The sequence below is a fragment of the Anser brachyrhynchus genome (assembly GCF_964034855.1).
Source record: "Anser brachyrhynchus genome assembly, chromosome: 3".
NCBI lineage: Eukaryota > Metazoa > Chordata > Aves > Anseriformes > Anatidae > Anser > Anser brachyrhynchus.
Genome location: NC_137696.1, coordinates 107413386 through 107434211, shown reverse-complemented (window position 1 = coordinate 107434211; position 20826 = coordinate 107413386). Strand labels below are relative to the sequence as shown.

Sequence of the window (20826 nt, the reverse complement as noted above, 5' to 3'; positions counted from 1 at the left end):
AAGTATTTATTCCTCAGAGAGGTAAAAGTCTTCTAAGATAATGTCAAAAGCAATTTTAGCTCAGATGAAAAGAACTTTAAAAAGTTCTTAAGACACTTCCATGGTGATTTAGTAAAATGACAGACATTTTGTAATTATATTGTTGAAATGAAGCAATGCACATCATCAGTTGCATTTTAAATGAATGTTCTCTCATGCTGCTATATTCAGGGTACAGTTTCACAGCGACTTAAGCCCACGGTTCTTATAAATGAAAGTCTGTAGCGATGCATGTTAAGTGGTCTCCCCTTCCCTTCCTGCTGTATTTCCACCTCCTCCCTTAGGTTGCCCCTTGTTCACATGAAAATGTAAAAGCTGACTCAGTTGCTGTGACTGAGATCCACCATGTCTTTGTTTCTGTCACTTAGTTAAGTCCAATAGTGGAGTACGGAGGGGAGGAAGAATACTCTATTTCTTTCTTAAGAAAGGGTGTCCGAGGAAAAGGTGATGAACAGAAAATATACATATAGTCTTAGAAGCAGTAAGACTGCCTTAAACTGCTACTGAACTGTAGCAGGCAGAATTCAGTAGAAAAAATTGTACCAATGTAAAGGAGACTTTTGACTAACTGGTTTCTTGTGCAAGTCTGGTTAAAGCACTTATTTACACCCCATTCGCTACCTTCAAAACAATATACTCCTCCACCTTAGTAATTTAATGAGATATTCAGCTGTGAAACTAAAGAGGCCCTATAATGTATTTAAAAAGAAAAATCATGGTCAGAATTCCTTGGGTCAGATAAGTAACGCATAAGAGAGATGACAAGAAATAAACCTAACTAGATTTGAGCATAGCTGAAATAGATTTAAAGAGACATAGGTCCAACATCTGTTCAAAGAATTTTTTATTTTAATTTTGTAGAGTAAATTCTGACAAGCCTGTTCCATAGTAAATATTACTGAAGTTTGTTGGGCAAAGAAAAAGGTTAACAAAAATAATATAATCTGCCTTTGCTTTATACCATTGTTGAATTGTTTTAACTTAAAAAAAAAAAAGATATTATTAATCTACTAATAGCACAAGCTATTCAATTTACCTAATAGTACTTGGGGACCAAATATGACCACATTGCAGTATTTTAAATGTACACTAGATGGCAATGCATGGCACTGACTTGGAGAATGATTTTTTTTTTCAAATTATTATATATACTTGAAACACTTGAATAAAACATTTAGTTTTTAGAGTGTTTTACACAACAGCAAAAACAACTGTAGATGTGGAATGCTGTTCAATTAATATAATTGTTCATGAGAGAATTAACAGAAGTATGTTAAAAATTATTTGAAGAAATTGGAATACTCCAGAAGGTGGAGAAGATGATTACAGTATTGCTGTATGTTACAGTGGTCTTAAAATTAGTACTTTTATAAATAACCAATATAACTCTTTCAGCAAGGATTTGTCACATAAGCAGAATAAATTAACTTGATGCACTACTCTGATTTTAACTGTAATAAGGCTGTGTCTGAAAATCATAGAATCACAGAATCATGGAATGGTTTGGGTTGGAAGGGATCTTAAAGACTACCCAGTTCCAACCCCCCTGCCATGGTCAGGGATACCTTCCACTAGATCAGGTTGCCCAAGGCCCCATCCAACCTGGCCTTGAACACCTCCAGGGATGGGACATCCACAGCTTCCCTGGGCAACCTGTGCCAGTGCCTCACCACCCTCTGAGTGAAAAATTTCTTCCTTATATCTAATCGAAACCTACCCTCTTTTAGTTTAAAGCCATTACCCCTTATCCTATCACTACACCCCCTGACAAAGAGTCCCTCCCCAGCTTTCCTGTAGGCCCCCTTTAGGTACTGGAAGGCCGCTGTAAGGTCTTTCCAGAACCTTCTCTTCTCCAGCCTGAACTACCCCAGCTCTCTACTACTCCATATAGGGATATTTCTGAAAATTGTGAGATTTCCAACTGCTCCACAGCCAATGTACTAAATTCATGTTTCAGATGGGAGCAGTTGTGCATTAACATGCAGTTGTGGGTAGTCTGGAAGTTACTGTGGAAGTGTAAATTTTTAAATTAACAGCCGTGAGGCCCTAAATAAAACTGATCTTAAGAAGTATCTGAGCTGCAGTATTTCTGAGGTATCATTTCCAAAAAGTTGTTAACTAGTATTCACAAATATGTTGTGCTTTTCTCCACCTGTTTTTTGAAAAAGCAAGTTCCTTAAGAACTGAACCTATGTCAAGTACCTACTTCAAAACAAGTGCTTATTAATTCTTACAAATACTTCATGGTTTAATGGACAATTATTTCTATTCAGGACAGGACTGTTCTGATCACAATATAATTATGAACAGAAATTTCTGTTTTCCCCAATTCACATAAAAAGGATATTATGTTCAGATAACTGTATCTGATCTGAAAAATGCATGCTTTCTGAGTTGCTACAATATTATGAACGGAGCATCAAGGAGGCCCAGCCTGGAAAGTAGCTCAGTAAACGTCAGGTTTGACATGACCTTGGATAACCAACTAGCAGGGAGCAAGGAGCTTGGCCTGTGAAGGTTATAGTGCTGACAGAATTGCTCTGAGCCTGTTGCTGTTAATTGATTTGTGAAGCACAGTTAAACTCAGCATAACAGCAGTTTGTTGCATGCCTAGAATGGCGATATCCCTATTTCCCTGACCATGACGTGAATGACAGAAATTGTCTTATTTTTTAAATTTCCTGATCACAAGGAGAAGCCCGCATTACACCAAATGCAGCAAAAGGTGCTTAAGGAATAAGGGGGAAACAAGAGAGAAACAACAAAACAGTGGTAGCTAGTTTTCCTTTTATTCCTTTCTCTTTTCCTCACCCATTAGTGCGGATTTAAACTTGAAAGAAGCTATCTTACAATTGAGATAGGAAGGATGTATTTAGATGTTCTGGATCTTCATCATATACAGAGTCTATAGTATTCATAATGTGCATACACAGAGCAACACTCTTAGTGCACAGTTTGAAAAAGACAGAGCACATAATTGCTTTTAATTACAGCATTTAGTTAAGTGTTAGAAAAATTCAATTTAAAAATGTAAATTTGGTATTGTTACTGCACGTTCTCCAGGATGATTCGGGGAGAAATAAGTGCAGATATGTTCCCAAAGAACATTACTTCAAATGGTTATCTATTAAATAAGGCATTATTAAGTCTAATTAATTCTTCACTATGCAAAACCTCCAAGTACAGTCAGGTAGTCTTATCTATGCACCAGTAATTCTCCTGCACTTTCTCTGACATTCTATTCGGGAATATACGGTACCTCTGCAGTTGCTGCCACCCACGTACCTTCATCATTAGCAGACAGTTTGCCATGGAGTACATCACCCGGCCCAGACGTGACCTCCACAGCTGAACAGAGGCTGCAAAATAAGAGCAGCTTGTGAATTTGCACAAATAAATTAGAGGTTCTTTCTTGCCATCAATTATTGGTCCTATGAATTATGATTTTGAAAGATCCACCTCGTTAACACCACTGGGTTTTAGCCGAGAATTTTTAATTCTCTGCTATGCTGCACCATCAGACAGAAAATCCTGCATCTCTCCAAGGGAATTACTCAAGCAGTTCTGGGGACCATACATGCTGTAACAATGCAAAGCAACAGACAGCCGCTGAGCTTTGAGCTCAGGCCAAATATTAAACACTAGAAGAAGCAGCCACATATTTTCCAATGTAAGAACAAAAGATGCATAAAAAAGATTAGAGTGATAATGAGTATCAATTTTAAAAACATATAATCTAGAGGATTAAATGAGATAAACTCAAAAATCAAACATAGCTAATGCCATTTCAGAGCCAAAACGTGCAGGGTCAGAACTGTCTGAGTCTGGGACTATTTGTGCCTGCCTCTGGCTTAGAGCTGTGCTGGAAAAAATCTGCCAAGCCTGTCTGCTTTCCCCATGCTCCTGGAGCTTGCAGGCATTAAAAGCTGCAGCAGCAGATTTTTTTTTTTTTCTCTCTGGGTTTGCAGACAGACTCCTGATGTTTTAAGAGAATAGTTCACATAGATCCTTATTTTTCTCAATCCATTTCCCTAGATCAATGCTAGAAATATTCCTCTAATCCTCCAAAATAAATGTTAGGAGTATTAATTCAGTACATTTGGAAAATAAATAGGTCTCAGTCAATCAGCTGTCAAGGTCACTGTAATGATTTGAGAAGGAGGGGAGAGGAAAGGGCGAAGAGGCTATTTCAATGAGACTGTAATAACTGAGACCACTCATTTGTATCCATAATGTATGCTATGATGAAAAGCATGGCAGGTCGCACAGATAATTTTTTTTAACACACATAAATGCCATTACAAATAAGAACAGAGTCTGGTGAAATGTCTACTCCCCTTCACTTCCTAGAAACACCTTCACCACCCCCCACCCAAAACAACAACAAAAAATCAATGTCAAAATTCCCAAATTACCTTTGTCAAAAGAGGGGGAATAGTACGGGGCCCAAGACTGAACCCAGTACTTCATTCACTGTACCTTAAAACTGTTCATTAATGCTAGCTTTTGTTTTAGGAATTCTCCCTTGACCACACATTGCTAGTGCTGTTAATGGAGAGGCTGCTGTAAACACTGAGCAATTATTGCACGCTATATTTTTTCTTTCCTTGGGGGTGTCTGTAAAACCTGGACATAATTAAATAAATCTCCTCTTAACTCTCCTTTATTATTTCACTTGTGCTTATCTCCCTGTTTGCATGTCCTCCTAGTTTGGCAACCACGTTCAATTTTTCAGGATCTTACCAAGGACTTAGGTAACAACAAACACGACGTTGATTTCTGCAGTGGAGACATGCAGGTTTCGTGCTAACAATCCAAGAGCACCAGCCATAGTACTCAAAAAGGATTGCAAAGCAGACACACCAGATGCCTTCAGTCAGTGCTATAACTAAACAGGAACTGGCTCTGATCTGGAAATTGTGTAGCCCTGTGGATGAGGCTTCTTAGCGCTGGCAGAAAGAGGTTAAAGAAAACCTGTAAAGCCGTAAGCAAAATTGAAAACCCAACACCAGATCATTATGTGATGCCTGATAAATGTCTGAAAACCACTTGCTCGCATTCTAAACATTCAGTTTCGTTATTTATCAAGGACTGTACTCCATACTGCCAGCCATTTTAATATAAACTCTGTGCATTAGGTTGCAGAATTGGCATCTTATAGAATGCATTGCCAGGCAAGTGGTGCTAGAACTCTTCTCCTGTTGAAAAACTGGCAGGTGAGGCGCTCTGTTTCAGACTAGTGGAGATGTACATGATGAGTTGACTTGTTGGCACCTTCTTCCACCAGCAATAAGGAAATTACTTACTAGGCATAATCCCCACAATGAATTATGTCTGTCTTCAAATAAAGTTAATAAGGTTTGCTTCAGTGAGATCTCACATGAAAACAAAACAAAACATCAAAAAAACAACATAATCAGAAGCAGACAGGGAGAAGACCCAGCTGACCTCCACAAACAACAGCAGTCAACACTCCTCGCAAAGGGGACTGCTTCAGCAGCCTTGTCCCCTGGCAACTCCTAGCTGCTGCTTTTCTAACCACCCACCCTTCTGAGCTCATTTCAGCTCTGATGCAGCAGCAGTGAGGAAAAGTGAGGAGCCCGAAACTCACATGAATGATAGAGACTGCTGGCCACAGGATGATGACACAGCTAGGAAAAAGCTAAAAGGGGATCAGACTCTTGCTTTTAAGGGGAAAGAAAAAAAAGAAGAAAAAAATATGGGGAGAAAAGGACAAAAATGAGGGTAGAAAGGGGATAACAAGGAAAAGGAGGTAAGGGAACAGAGGCAAGATGAACAACAGATATAAAGAGAGAAAACCAGAAACTTCTGGAAAGCTGTACATAAATTTGGAATATCAGATTATCTTTCTGCTTTTTCCTAAACCATTTTGAGAAGAAGAGTACGTGTATTCATTTGAATATACCTGCAAATACCTTTATGATATACACTGCTCACACTTGCATTCATTTTTTTAGGGCATATCTAGATGGTGTATTAAGTGAAGAACACCGACACATTAAAGCTGCTTTAAGTCCAACCAACTTGAAGACCAGGCAGAAGAGTTCAGACCAGATCTGCACCACTCCACGTAGACATCATTTTAGTGACCTGTTTATAATAACGTTTCACTCTGCTAAGAGCTGTACCCAGCCTCTTCCCATCTCAGAGGCAGACCTTTACTTCCTACACCCTCCAGAAGTAAATGCTAGCATGGAAAGAAGTTGGTAAGATTTCCTTAGGCTGTTGGCTGAAGCTGAAAGTTTCTTGTTTTCTTGGTACTATGTTTTTAACTTCCATATTGCTGGGTACCATAAGTGGTTCATCTAATCCATAACAATGGTTAAAATGTCATCTCATGTTCAATTTTTAAGCGCACTCAAATGATCTGTTTAGTATAAATTCCGTTAAAAAAATACTTGAACAACTAATTTATCTAGATGACCTTTATACAGTAATTTATCCCACACTATTGAAGCTAAACACTCAGATAGAAGGAACAGGAAAAAAACAACAACATAATTTCATACAAAATGATTTAGATGAGTATATTCTGAAACTCATTTTAAAAAGTGACTTAGGTATTTCAGGATTCTACTTATCACACAGTTGCAGTGAGAATTAGACACCTATATAGCAACAACCTAGGCCAATGCAGCCCTTGTCTGATAGCAGTTCAATCTTAAAAAAAAAATCACTAAATTTTAGATAGGAAGACTGAGAGGAACCAATGAGCCAATGCTGAACATGAAACATTCATCTAAGCTGTGACAGCAATACATTTCTAGATGCATCACTAAAGGATGGCAGTCATGTTCTTTGTTTCTTCTAAGTAGGAAAAAAACCTGATTTAGTGCAACAGTTTGATCAAGGGCAAAACTGTGAAATTAATTCCAGCAAATAAAAGTACAAGGTGTATCATTTCAGAGACTGAGTAGACTATGAGATTACAAAAATACTGTTTTAACAACTCTGGGGCAGTCTTCTGAAAACTTCTGGCATACTTGGGCAAGTGATAAAACCATACTGCCTGTGAAAAAATGTTTAAAGAATACCTACCTTGTCTGTTCTCCTGTGTAATATTAGTCATACTTCCATCTTCAGCTAAGCCTTGTTCCAGATTTTCTAGTATCTGTAGTAAATTTTTAAAGTAACTTACATGAGTTTAAACAATGCTATGTATTAAATGCAAATTATCTAAAATTGACAGTCAATATGAAAACCAACTCAGGCAGGAATGTTTCACCTAGATACAGTTCAAAATTACTGATTATTACCATAGCTAGATCAATTGCACAAAGGAAGACATTACACGGTAGAAGGATGTTAGAATTCAGGTTTATGATACTTACAGAACATTAAATGTCAGCACACTCCGGGGACATACACATTTTGTTAAACAAAACATGAAATATGCTTCACCAGAGAATGAATGTTAATGACCACAAAGAATGTCAAATTGATTTTTCTAAGAGAGCCACCCTCTCTTGACTCCTCCACCCTAAGTATGGGCTCTGGTTTCGAAAACACCTTGCTTCTTTTGTCCTTAATCAAGTATTCCCCTTAGGTCTTATTCCGACTCCCTTCTCAAACTTTGGGTTTTATTGCTTCTCTTTATTTATTATAGATTTTAAATCATCCAAACTGTTGAGTGAATAAAACATTTGTAATATGATTGGGAGAATGAAAACGTATACTTAATGAAGCTTGTGTCTCAGCACTTTTGAAATACGCATGTGAAGTTCCATTTGAAATGCAAGTCAACTTTCCATTTTCTAATCCCATTACAGTTTCTCCAAATCCGTTCTCCCATTCCCACGAATAACCCCATTTGCTCTATTACAAATTTATTACTTTGGTTGTAGAATACTGTTTGAGATCTCCTTCAAAAAACCCACTACAGCTGTTGCTCTTGAACAGCCATTGTCGTTAGACAATTAGTGAAATATAAGGCATAGCCTTGTCTGGGGCCTGAGTGCACTTTTGAACACACTGCACAAAACACTCTTACCCTCTGTCAGTATAAGAAATTGTTTTTTTCCACACCAGGAGAGCATTCCAGTTGTGCTCGGTGGTTTGTAAACAAACACTTAAAAACAACACAGGAAATCCGCAAAAGCAAAATTAATCTGGCCTCAGACAGCATGTTGGTGCCTCCTACAGTCAACGAAGGGCAATCAGGACCTCCACGAAGCGAGTTCACACCATCTTAAGGTGAAAGGAATTGCCCTGAGAGATACCAACCTCTCTTCATAGACTGGAGTGAAAGCCTAAAGTTAGGTGTCATAAATTTAGCTACAAGTAACTTAAGAGCTATGAGAGGCATTCGATGAAATGACTGCAGTTACCACATGCCAGATGAGCCAGGGTCATTTTCCTGGTAAGAACTGTTAGCCCATGACAAGTACAAGGTGGTTTGATTTAGTTCATAGAGAGCTAAAGCAAGTTGCCTTACCTCAAATTTTGAGAGGCTATGAGCAAACAATTGTACAGATACCACAACTTAGTTGATAGGTGGCAATTTATGAGATCACAGCAGCATGTCTCTGAGATTGAATCCCTGTCCCCATTTCACAAGCAGTGTAGCCACTTAGAAAACACTTCGAAACCGAAGCACCAGATTTAAGTATTAAGTGCCTAGAATATAACAAGGCACCTTGTCAGGGTAAAAAAACACTCTTCTCTCCCACAAGCCAAAAAAAATACCTTATTGTCTGTTTTCTATCCAGTCTGAAAAAAACAAACACGATCTCTCTCTTCCCCTGGAAAAAATCTAGTGATCAGTTCTCATTCTCAGTAAGGCTCAGAGTTCTTACTCTTGAAATGGTCTTAACATAACAGAGTGCCTTCATCAGTGAAACATATTGTTTTGTTTGAAAAGACAATAGGTTTGTTTGACAAAGCCATTCTCTGAAAACGCCCCAACTAACATCACAAAAAAAAAAAGGAAAGAAGTGGATATTAGCATACAATTAGAATATTACATTAACCATTCTGTGATATTACTTGGGGATATCTAGCTGTCACCTCAAGCTCAACGTAATTAAAACAGAACTTGGTGCTGATTTGAGGCTAATTGGTTTATTCCCTAGGTTTATCTCCCTTTGCCCTTCTTAAGTATAGGAACATCATCTGCAGTCTTTCAATATTTAGGCACTTCCCTAGTTTTCCATGAATTGTTTAATAATAAAATTACTGATTCTAGTAATTCTTCAGTGTAAGCTATGGTAGTTGACATGAAATGTTTGATTTTAACAGATCCCCTCATCCTGCTTTTCCACAGATGGTAAACTTTATTCTAGCAAGATCATAAACATCCTTGTTTCAAATATAAAGACAAATAACATTGAACACTACCATCTACATTAAACAAGCTGTATGTATGAAATATGTTTTTCCTCGTCTTGAATATTTATAAAGACACACTTACTAGTTTCACTGGCTAGCACTGTTTCACCAAGCCTCCTGTTTCATTCCTCATCCACCGCCCGTGTACCACATCTACTAACCTATGCACGCTACCTTTTGTATTGCTAGTTTCCTGTCCTTCCGTATCTCTTTTTAATAATTCGTTTCTTCTTCCGCAACTTTGCATCAGCATTAGCTTCTTACTTTAAACAACCTTTTTTCTGTGGGTGCTCCTGGAATTGTGGCTTTTGGGGGACTCAGTCTGGTGCAGGATCATAATATTTTCTACAAACTCATCAAACAAAGCATCACGACAAACACCTCCCAGACTGAAATAACCTATGAGACACGGAATACTTATGCATTCTTAGTAACTGATCCAGAACTGGAAGCTGAATGAAAATAAAGAGCAAAAGCAATCAGTAGCTAAGAGACTGAAAAGTTCATCAATCTAAATTAAAACAAAAGACTGGGAGATATATGAAGTGTGTATATGGAAGGATCAAGGAGGAACACAACTTCTCTTAAAGAAGAGTGGTGGAACTACAGAGGAAGTAGCAGATGGCCAAGTGGCACATAAGATTTTTGAAAAGTTTCGCAAAGAGCAACTTGCAGAAGCTTTTTCAGGAAGCAGGACGGTTAACCCACTTGCCACTGTTCCACCCACCTGGTAGAGAGCACAGTACAGCTCTGTCACTTGAAGGATTAGGGGTAAAAAGCAAAATACATCACCCTATGGGATGCGTGTATTTCCAGGAGCTCTCCCTCATTCATCTAGGAAGCTCAGGCACAGGGAAAGGGAGAGAATAGCTTAACCCTGACTATTGCTCTTTTCACATTTTGGTCTCCAGGTAAGCATTTCTTATAACATGTCCTCAGCAGAATTAGCACTACGATCATGCCTATGTTTTCGAATGAATACTGGAAAAGAACAAACCTTTTTATGACTTAAATTACTACTGTTACTCTTACTGCCTGGCTGTTTGGAGTCCTTTTATTTCAAGGCAGACTTATAAGGGCAACAACTTGTGGCAATTCAGGTTGGGAAGACCAGCAATAACACAGAGACAGTAACAATTTCACTTCATTCCCCCAAAAGACCATAACAGGCCTTTGACATCACAGATTATTTCATTTCTAAATGCTGCACCTATGAACAAGAGATGTAAAATATCAGATCAGATCTTGATTACAAATTTACAGGGATGCTAGAAAAACTAAAAACATTATTGCCTATACAGGGAAAACAAAAATTATGTTTTTAATCTCAATCTCCAATCCTGATTGAGGTATGAGAAATATATAAGGAGAAGAGGGCTGAAGAGACTGAGTTACCAACATAATGTCAAATTAAATATGGTTAGATCTTAAAGTCTAGTGGCTAATCCAAAGTTGACAGGCATCTGCAGAGAGCGTACAACAAAAAAACAAGAGGGAATTTAGCAGGTTAAAAAGAGGTATCAGATAGGAATAACACAATTACATTAAGGAAGAGAAGCAAAATAGGAAGACAAATTTTCTTACGATAAGAATGCATTAGCATTAGCCTGGAATAGCCTCCCAGGGGAAGTGGCCTCAGCTCCACAGGCTGGCTCATTAAAAACTAGAAAACAACCTTGCATTGCAGAGAGACAGACGAGGTGAGCTAATAGGTCTTTTCTCTCTCCTAGTTTTTATGACTCCAAGATCATCTCATTTACATAATGACTATTCGTAGGCCCTTCTGTAAATAAGGATGACCGAAGATTATTTTTCCACTTTTTCAAGTAGGTAAGTAAAACACTAGAGGTTTTCGGTTGAAAGCTCCCCAATTAATTCTGTTACAACCCAAATGGTTCTCAAGTGTCATATATAAATATTAAGAATAATGTGTAAATTCTTTATGTTATTTTCTTGGCTACACCATAGGTTTTCATAAGCTTTCATGTGCTTTATTCTTAAACATTCCAGGTGAGATCTAGATTATTAGACTGATAGCATTCCACACAAAAATTAAAACATATATCTAAATAATGTTTTTTTCTAGTTAACCTTACATGACTTCGTATGGTTAAATTATCACCAATTTACAAACGTCTTTTAAAAATATATTTATGAGATGTCCTTTTTCATACTCTTGTTTCTATAGCTCTCTTTGAATTGCTCCAAAATACAAGATATTTAATTGGATGCAAACGACTGGAGTAATATGCGATGTAGTGCCTAGAAAAACTAATTGTAAAATATTACCATACGAAGGATGGAATGTTTGTAGTCTTCTGTGTACTTTATTTTAAAAAGGAGCCCTGGCGACTGCACTCTGCCCCTGGTGGAACCTGTCAGAAGCAATGGGAGATTGCTCCCATTAGGACTACAATTGAACACCCTAAGCTGGGAAAATCTTCTCCCAGAACAGGGAACTCCTTGTGAAGAGCCAGCAGAAGCCTCAGAGAAGCTTCCCCCCAGGGCACAAGGGATCATACAGGACATATAGTGATCTAGGCCTCTAGACGTTGAGGGAGTGAGAATATGAGTAAACAGGTCTGTTCTTCAGGAACTTAGCGGACAGGGAAATACGTATTTTTAATTTGCAAATGTCCTTTATTCCTATTTCATCTTCTCTCAGTTCCCTTATTTAAACAAAAAATCAGCCTAGGTCATGTTCAAACAAAACCTTGAAAATTAGAAGCTTCCTTAGTACACTGGATATGCTTTAAAGATACCCATTCAAGGAAAAGCGAGCAGGCAGAGCCACCACAAGGTTATAAGTACCTTAAGGGTCTTGTGAAGAAGTGTGTCGAGGTGTGTGTGTGGGGGAATTAATTTCCTTTGCTTTCATTCCTCCACTGACCAGTATTTTTAATCTGTGGAGAATCATGGCTGATCACACTGTAACTGAGATATGGCCATGTCAATAAAGTTAGCCAGATGGCTGATGAATACCCTGCTTAAGTCACTTCCTCATTCACATCGATATAGTTTTCTCCCTCCTTTACAAGATCAAGGAGCTTAGAAACAAGTCAAATTTTTGGAATCTAGTCGCACTTTCATGACAGAAGAGTGACAGCACAATACTTAAAACCAGATCACACAAAAACAAGATATGAAACACCTGGTCTGCTGCAGACCAGGGCAGGCAAATGTCAGTAGAGGCCCAGAAATCCTGCAAGAGCAGTATAACATATCCTGGAAGAAAAATAAAAATACTTTCAAATTGAGGAGGACTGTTTATGAAGGACAATGCTGGAGAGAACAACTTGGCAGTAATTCTATTAGATGAGACGGTCACAAGCAGATAATATCATTCATGAAGTGCTAAAAAGTAGCACTTCTTGGCCAAATTAGATCTCTCTCTCAACTGTTTCCAAATTAATTCCTTCCAACTCTACAACAAATGCCACATTCATTTCTTATTACTTCAACCTTTCATCTTTTTCCCTCATAAAAGAAATAACTATTTTTAACTGTAAACGCTTGGTTATACTTGGTTACCCTAGTAACTACTCTGTGCTGGAAGTAAATTGGTTTTTATATACGTAAGACCACAGTATCTATACAACTGGCAATTACCAAATTCCTTCACTTGCATTATTCAATTTATTTTCAGAAGTAAATATAGGAAGCTTCCAAGGAATACCTGAAATAATCACGTGCGTTTATCTCATATACAGTTCTGAATTTTCAAATGTCACAGGTAAAGCAATAATGCTTCGTTTCTTCTAGAGGTTAGCATATTGCAACATTCATACATAACTGTTCCATTAGACTAGTAAAGAAGATTTCTGTCAAAAACATTTAAGGATGAATGATTAATGCTCAGGGTGTTGGGTTTAGAAGGTAAGGTTTGTGCTTACAATACCACCACTCCAATTTCAGCACTGACAAATCCCATATTATAATTCAGGCCCAAATTCTGCATTGTTGCAACTCGACAAAACAAGTAATTCCCCTCAGGCCCCAAAACAACAACAAAAGCTTCGTCAAAACAAACAAACAAACGCCAAAACAAGCTCAGCAGCTTGTATTTATATTCCCATTTATAAAGACTGTCATTCATTTCCAAAGCCAACTATCCAGACTGTTGCTGAAGGATGGAGCAGAGTCTTTTGATCATTACTCTGCTCTCGCGAGACCCCACCTAGAGCACTGCGTTCAGGCCTGGGGCCCCCAGCACAAGAGAGAACCAGACCTGTTGGAGCAGGTCCAGAGGAGGGCCATGGGGCTGATCAGAGGCCTGGAGCACTTCTCCAGTGAAGACAGGCTGAGGGAGTTGGGGTTGTTTAGCCTAAAGAGAAGGCACTGGGCAGACCTTATAGCGGCATTCCAGTACCTAAGGGGGCCTGCAGGAAAGCTGGGGAGGGACTCTTTGTCAGGGAGTATGAGGACAGGACAAGAAGGTAATGGTGTTAAATTAGAAGAAGGTAGGTTTAGATTAGATATAAGGAAGAAATACATGATGGGAACGATGAGAAACCGAAACAGGTTGCTCAGAGAAGCTGTGGATGCCCCATCCCTGGAAGTGCTCAAGGCCAGGCTGGATGGGGCTTTGAGCAACCTGGTCCGGTGGGAAAAGTCCCTGCCCATAGCAGGCGGGTTCGAACTGGGTGATCTTTAAGGTCTCTTCCAACCCAAACCATTCTATGATCTTATGATTAACAACTGTTTTGAACTATCTGGATGCAGCTGAGTGAGGGGAAAAAATCTCTCCCATATGCCCTTGAACATGTCTGCTTACTATGTCTGCTCTGTGTCTTGTTGGGCAAAAGCATGAAAGCAGGAGAACTGTATTTGCACTGTTCTGCTCATTTAAGTCACAGCTACTAAGCAGAGAAGGATGCTGTAACCTAAAATGGAAGAGACTTAATTACTTCTATTAGTGAGTTCCTTCTCTGAATCAAGACGGAATCCAAAATGTCATAGTTGAAACAATGTCCTTTTTAAGGACAGTGAAATATATTTCCTAAACTGTAAGAAATAGCAGTGCATAGAGAAGTTGTTACCTTGGCGCAGATTATCTTCATACTGTGCAGTCTATCCAGTGACTCCTGAGGATTACCTAGGTACTGAGGAAGTTCAGCATGTAAAATCCGCATGGAGAAAGGAACCATGGAACCTAGAATCATAATTAACTTCATTAAATGTGTTTGCTATAATGATGAGTGTGTACATCCCAAAGGTATTTCTCACTAGTATATATGACACAAAGACCATTTTACCTTCATATTCTTTTTGTCTCTTGATGAAAGATGATAAAATAACAACCTTTTTCTTAGCTATAACATGCAATATGTTTTAAATATTATTTATGTATATATTTATATTTTTATTTTACATGTGAAATGTTTTAAATATGTAAACATATATGTAACCATAATCAAGAAGGCAAGAAAAAGGTGCAGCCTAATTCAGATTTTCAAGAACAAGTTGTGCATAGAAGTAAAATGTTTATTAAAGATTTTTATAAACCAATTAAAATAGAGGATTAAAAAATGGGACTTTACTCAAGTTTCCACTATGAAATTGCCCCTAACATTAATACTTATGCATATGTTATAATCAATGCAGAAGAACAAAGATGGAATTGTAGGTCTTAAAAGCTTTATTGCTAAAAAAAAGTTATATGACCAGGGCATGCAAAGGTGCTTATATGTAATCTTTTTTCAAATAAACAAAGGCTGATATGAAGGACTCCTATAATAAAGGAAGAATAAGAACAGAAAATCAGAATGAGTCAAAGGAAATAATGAATAAAAACAGTATAATGAAGAACATAAAATAATAATATTGTAATATATTAAATCTAAAAATATATTAAGTCCCCTGTGAAATTAAGATGTTTTATAAAATATTTTCTTTCTATTAATTTCCATAGTTCTGTGTAAAGATCTGAATATATTATGATGAGCATAACTTCTATGACTCTAAAGACGACACTTAGTCTGAGTTCTACTCCGTTAATGTACTCCCTTCTACCAAGAGTTACCAAGTGACTCTATACTACGAAACTGACTCTTCATAAAGATGGTGTGTTTTCTGGTTTATTGAAAACATCAAATAGGAAAAGAATTTTAAGTAATACTTGGGAGAGTAAGTGAAAGAAATGTTTTCCTTTTAATATTAGTTTACTTTTATCTTTATTATTATATTTACCAAAGACTTAATCTTGGAAGTTTATGAGCATCCTTGCTTACTTCAAGGGGAGTTTCAGGAACTTCAGGGAATCCTAGTTCATGTAGTATCTTGCTTTCCAGCTACCTGCATATCCTTTATACAGACAATAACACTGAATGTGATCGTAAACTGTTACTAATAAAAAAGCAAAACAAAACAGAAGCAAGTATAATGGGGAAACAAACCTCACAAAATACTGTGCTACAGTTCTAATATTTTAATATAATACATTTGCTTACTTCAGGTGTATTCCAATGGGATTTCCTTCTCAACTTGCCTCTTTCCTCATCTTTTCTCACAAATAGGACTCAGGAGCTTTTTATGAAGATTTTTGCACCTGTTCTTAACGGGCTTATATGTCAAAGAGGTAAATGCTATGTAAAATGAGTCATTGCCTCTAGACATTTTTTGAAAGGTTGACAAAATTTTCATCACAGACCTCATTCACTAATTATGACCTTCAGAGCAAGCCAATTACATCTACATAAATTCTCTTTTGCCAAAGCTAACTATTCCCAGTGGTTTCTGTGCCTACTGCATTCCCTTGAGGAACTACACACAAGTTTCATGCATCATCATATGTGGAATAGATATTAAGAAAACAAAACTGCCTTTGAATTTCTTTTTAGTGAAATTTAAAAGGTTATTGAGCAAGTAACAAAAGATGTCAAATATTTAATGTATCTATCTTGACTAGTACCTAGCATGACACAAGCGAAGATACGAAGTTGGCAGGGGGTGAAAAACAAACAAAAGTATGGCAAAAGTAAGAGCAAATTCTGAGCAAGAACACCATGCAAAATTGCTTTGCAGACATGTGTTTTGAACTTCAAGAACCTGCACTGCAAATCTATGGAAGCAAACTTGACCTCAGGCTGGTTACCTTCTCTGCCACACCTCTGGTTGACTGAGTTCTAATTCTGCCATCGAAGAATAATAATCCTGCCAATAAGCTATGCCCCAAACCAGCTATTTTGGTAGTGTTCTGTAATACCGCTAACACATAAACCATGCACCTATTGAGTACTTAACAGGATTTCCAAAATAAAAGGTTAAAACAAAATGTTTTGTTCAAGCAGGAAAGCTTTGGAACACCTGACATATAAAATGGAAAGAATCTGAAGTTTTACATTTTTGGTTAAGGAATTACTGTGTCTAGCACTCTCAACTCTGAACAAGGCTGTATCATTCCATTCTCTTGTAAAACGTGGCAAAAGGTAAACTCAATAAACACACACAGAGAATATCTGAATTGGTAACAGAACAGCTCAACACACAGATAGATGGATACTTAATTATTGAGTGCAGACGAAATGTCTCACGTTATCTATTTTTAGGAAAAAAAATGTATTTTTTGCAAAATACGTTTTGGGATTGAGTATTTTGGTAAGAATTGATCTTATATATTGCTGGATGAAGCCACACAATTATGATCGATGCAATGGGAAAGAACAGCTCGTTACCAAACTACATAATCCAAATTGGTGTCAGAGGATGTGAGAATAATAAATGGAACTCCAGGCCAACTTAGGCTTGACAAGAATCTGCTTTATTCCCTATTACAACTAAGACCTCAGTTGTGATAAGCAGTCAGAACTATATCACCTCCAAATGTACTTTATTAACGTGTTATTTCTTAACCACCTACTATTTCCTTCAGAGAATGTGACTAAAAAGCATACCCATGCAATCCTTACTAAGTATGTCAGGAGTAATGACAGGTCTCACCAAACAAAATCAGAAAGAAGCTGACCCACAGTGTAAAGGGTAGTCAGTGTAATGACTTTTCAAACTAGAATTTATATTACTATTTCATGCAGGAGGATTTAAAGCTCTACCATCCGTTTCTTCTCTTTCTTTTTGAAACTCATAACTTAACTATTATCCTGCAAGTAATTTTACTGTGAGTATCCACCAAATTGGACCAGTGAACTTCTGTTGCTTAATGCCTGATTAAACAGGTTGCTGAAATTATATTTAAGATCTCAGAAAGACCGTTTCTGCCCTCTTCCTCAGTTTCCTTGCAATCCTTTCAAATAGTGGAATATTTTTGGAAGATGGCACAAAACTGTATAGGTGCTCTCACAAAAGTGTGGTAATGGGGACAAAAAGAAAAATGTGAAAAGACTACCTTCTACCACTGGTAAGGCTGTCTTACCACTCCATGTAAACAGTACTTTGTAGTTTCAAGTGAAATCACTCAAAAAAAACCCTGCAGCACTTGTCCAAGCCACTTATCCATGCGTATTCCTTAAATACTTACTCTATTTGTAAAAAAGAAACTCTGAGATCTTTGGGTAAGTAAACTTCCCCAGATGTGTTCCCATCTGCAAGTAGTTTAGTTAAATAATATGAGGTATGGATTATATATCTAGTTCAGTTCCTACATTAATATAGTGAATTTCTGGTTAAAAAGAATTATCATAAATTCACTTTAGATTTGGTAAAGCTTTCAGCAAGTGATGCTTTCTTTAAAGCATCAATACAGTTTACACACACTTTTTGGGAAAAGGATATACAACATTAATATAAAATGCATGTGAAGAAATCTGTTCATCAAAATAATTCTGTTACTCCTAGTTAACAGCTGTGTAAAAATTTTTAAAAAAGTGTAGTAATGTATTCTATTAGTGTATTTTCTGTATCTATTGTTGCACTCTGTTACTGCACTGAGAGAAACAACAGCAAGATACCAAAAGCCTTTTCAGAAGGTGATGATTATGAACCTTTGCTATCAAAAGGCTAAGCAAGGTGACCTGTGTGCGTGCCATGGCAGAAGAGAAAATTGAGAGCACAATAAGTTTAAAAAAAACCTCAACAGAGTTTCACAGGGTGAATGAGAAATGAAAAAGGTGAAGGCAAACCATAATACGACTCTTGTGAATCTTCACCAGTGCTTCTTCAGTTCACTGACAAAATGTAAAGAGCAATCAAATAAAAGAATCACAGAAAGTGCTGACTGTAACACTTTTGTGAGCTAACACAGCTCATTAAGAATTTTGCTCTAAACAATAGACTTCTATTTGTTGTTCCATGATGCTATCATATTGAGTGGTACCAAAGGCACATCTTCCAGACTTTTTTTGCACACAAATCCACAAAAACACAGCTTCCACTCTTGTCTTGCAAGGCACAGAAATCAACCCTTCTGACTAAAAAAAAAAAAAAAAAAAATATTTCCTCACTTTTTTATATGAGGAATGTGACAAAAGAAACAGAGGTGAAACTTAAAAAGTTAACTGTCAAAAATTCTGCTTAAAAAAGCACAATTACAGATATTATAAAGACAGAATGTAAGAAGCTGAATTATAAAAGAAAAATAAAGATAATTTAAGTGAAACACACGTACAACATTTTTAAAGGTGATCAATAACAATTCTATGCTTAGTTAACCGTATTGCCTTTACATAAATCAAACATGTCAGGAAACAGAATACAACATGAAAAATAACCACAGTATGTAAATACATTTTAAGACAAGATTAAACAGAAAATAATTTCATTTAGTAATCATAATAGGAACAGGTACTACTTGGTTTCCCAACAGATTCTTTTTCCTGCATCTTTTTCACATAACACTTATGAAATTTTAAGTATTACACTGAGACACAAGAAGAAGATATGTATGCATCCAAGACACAAAACACAAGATAAGAATAAACAAACAGTATATTCCTAAGGACATTCTTAAGGTTCATTCTTCCCTGTAGGCCTCCTTTTTCTGGACAAACTCAAGCAAAAAAGAAGGCCTACAGAGAGCAGAAGCAAGGACAGATAGCCAGGGAGGGGTACAGAGACATTGTCTGAGCAGCCAGGGATCAGGTTAGGAAAGTCAAAGCCCTTTTAGAATTAAATTTGGCCAAGGGGCATCAAGGGCAACAAGAAAGGCTTCTATAGGTCCATTGGTGATAAACGGAAGACTAGGGAAATAGTGGGCCCTCTCTGGAAGGAAATGGGAGACTTGGTCACTCGGGTTATGGAGAAGGCTGAGGTACTCAGTGACTTTTTTGGCTCAGTCTTCACTGACAAGAGTTCCAGCCACAAGGCCCAGGCCCCAGAAAGCAAAGGCAGGGGACTGGAAGAATGATGAACTGCCCAGTGTAGAAGATTAGGTTTGAGACCACCTAAGGAATCTAAAGGTGCACAGGTCCATGCAACCTGATGAGATTCATCCATGGGAGGGAACTGGTGGATATAGTTGCTAAGCCAGTATTGATCATATTTGATGAGTCATGGCAGTCTGGTGAAGTTTCCTTTGACCGGAAGTGGGGAAACACAACCCCCATTTTTAAAAAGGGAAATAAAGAAGACCCAGGGAACTACAGACCAGTCAGTCTCACCCCTGTGCCTGGCAAGATTGTGGAAAAGATCCTCCTGGAAAATATACTAAGGCACATGGAAAATAATGAGGTGACTGGTGACAGCCAACATGGCTTCACTAAGGGCAGATCATACCTGACAGATCTGGTGGTCTTCTGTGACAGGGTTACAACACTGGTGGATAGGGGAAGAGCAACTGACATCATCTACCTGGACTTGTGCAAAGCATTTCGCACTGTCCCACATGAAATCCTTGTCTCTAAATTGGAGGACCACGAATGATGGACCACTTAATGGGAAAGAAATTGGTTGGATGGTCGCACTCAAGGAGTTGTGGTCAATGGCTCAATGTCCAAGTGGAGATCAGTAACGAGTGGTGTTCCTCAGGGGTCAGTACTGGGAGCAGCACTGTTGGTGATATCTTTGTTGGTGACACGGACAGGGGGATTGAGTGCCCCCTCAACAAGTCTGTGATGACACCAAGCTGTGTGGTGCAGTTGACGTGCTGGAGGGAAGGGATGCCATCCAGGAAGACCCGGACAGGCTTGAGAGGTGGGCCTGTGCAAACTTCATGAAGTTTAACAAGGCCAACTGCAAGGTCCTGCATCTGGGCCAGGGCAAACCCAAGCACAGGTACAGGCTGGGCAGAGAATGGATTGAGCAGCCCTGGGGAGAGGGAGTGTTGGTTGATGAGAAGCTCGATGTAATCCAGCAATGTCTGCTTGTAGCCCAGAAAGCCAAGTGCATCTTATGGAATATAAAAAGCCTTTAAAATCTGTGGAATTGTGCAAGAGATGCAACTCATTCTTTAAATAACAATTCATATTCTGGAGCCCTACCCTACTTAGACTTCTGAGGAGGATTATGGTTATCTCTGTTGGCTTCTAGCGATTAATACTTTTGATATGA

At 37.9% G+C, this 20826-nt stretch overlaps 1 protein-coding gene across 2 annotated transcripts in view; it reads right to left on the bottom strand.

The window, feature by feature from the left end:
- Window positions 1–20826, bottom strand: part of TRAPPC12 (trafficking protein particle complex subunit 12) — a 54284-nt gene that overhangs the window by 8470 nt on the left and 24988 nt on the right. For both annotated transcript variants that reach the window (XM_080587767.1, XM_080587768.1), the window contains exons 6-8: window positions 14427–14539; window positions 7099–7171; window positions 3325–3398 (exon numbers count right to left, since the gene is read on the bottom strand). In XM_080587767.1, coding sequence (XP_080443893.1) covers window positions 3325–3398; window positions 7099–7171; window positions 14427–14539 — 260 coding nt within the window. The remainder of the gene's footprint in view (window positions 1–3324; window positions 3399–7098; window positions 7172–14426; window positions 14540–20826) is intronic.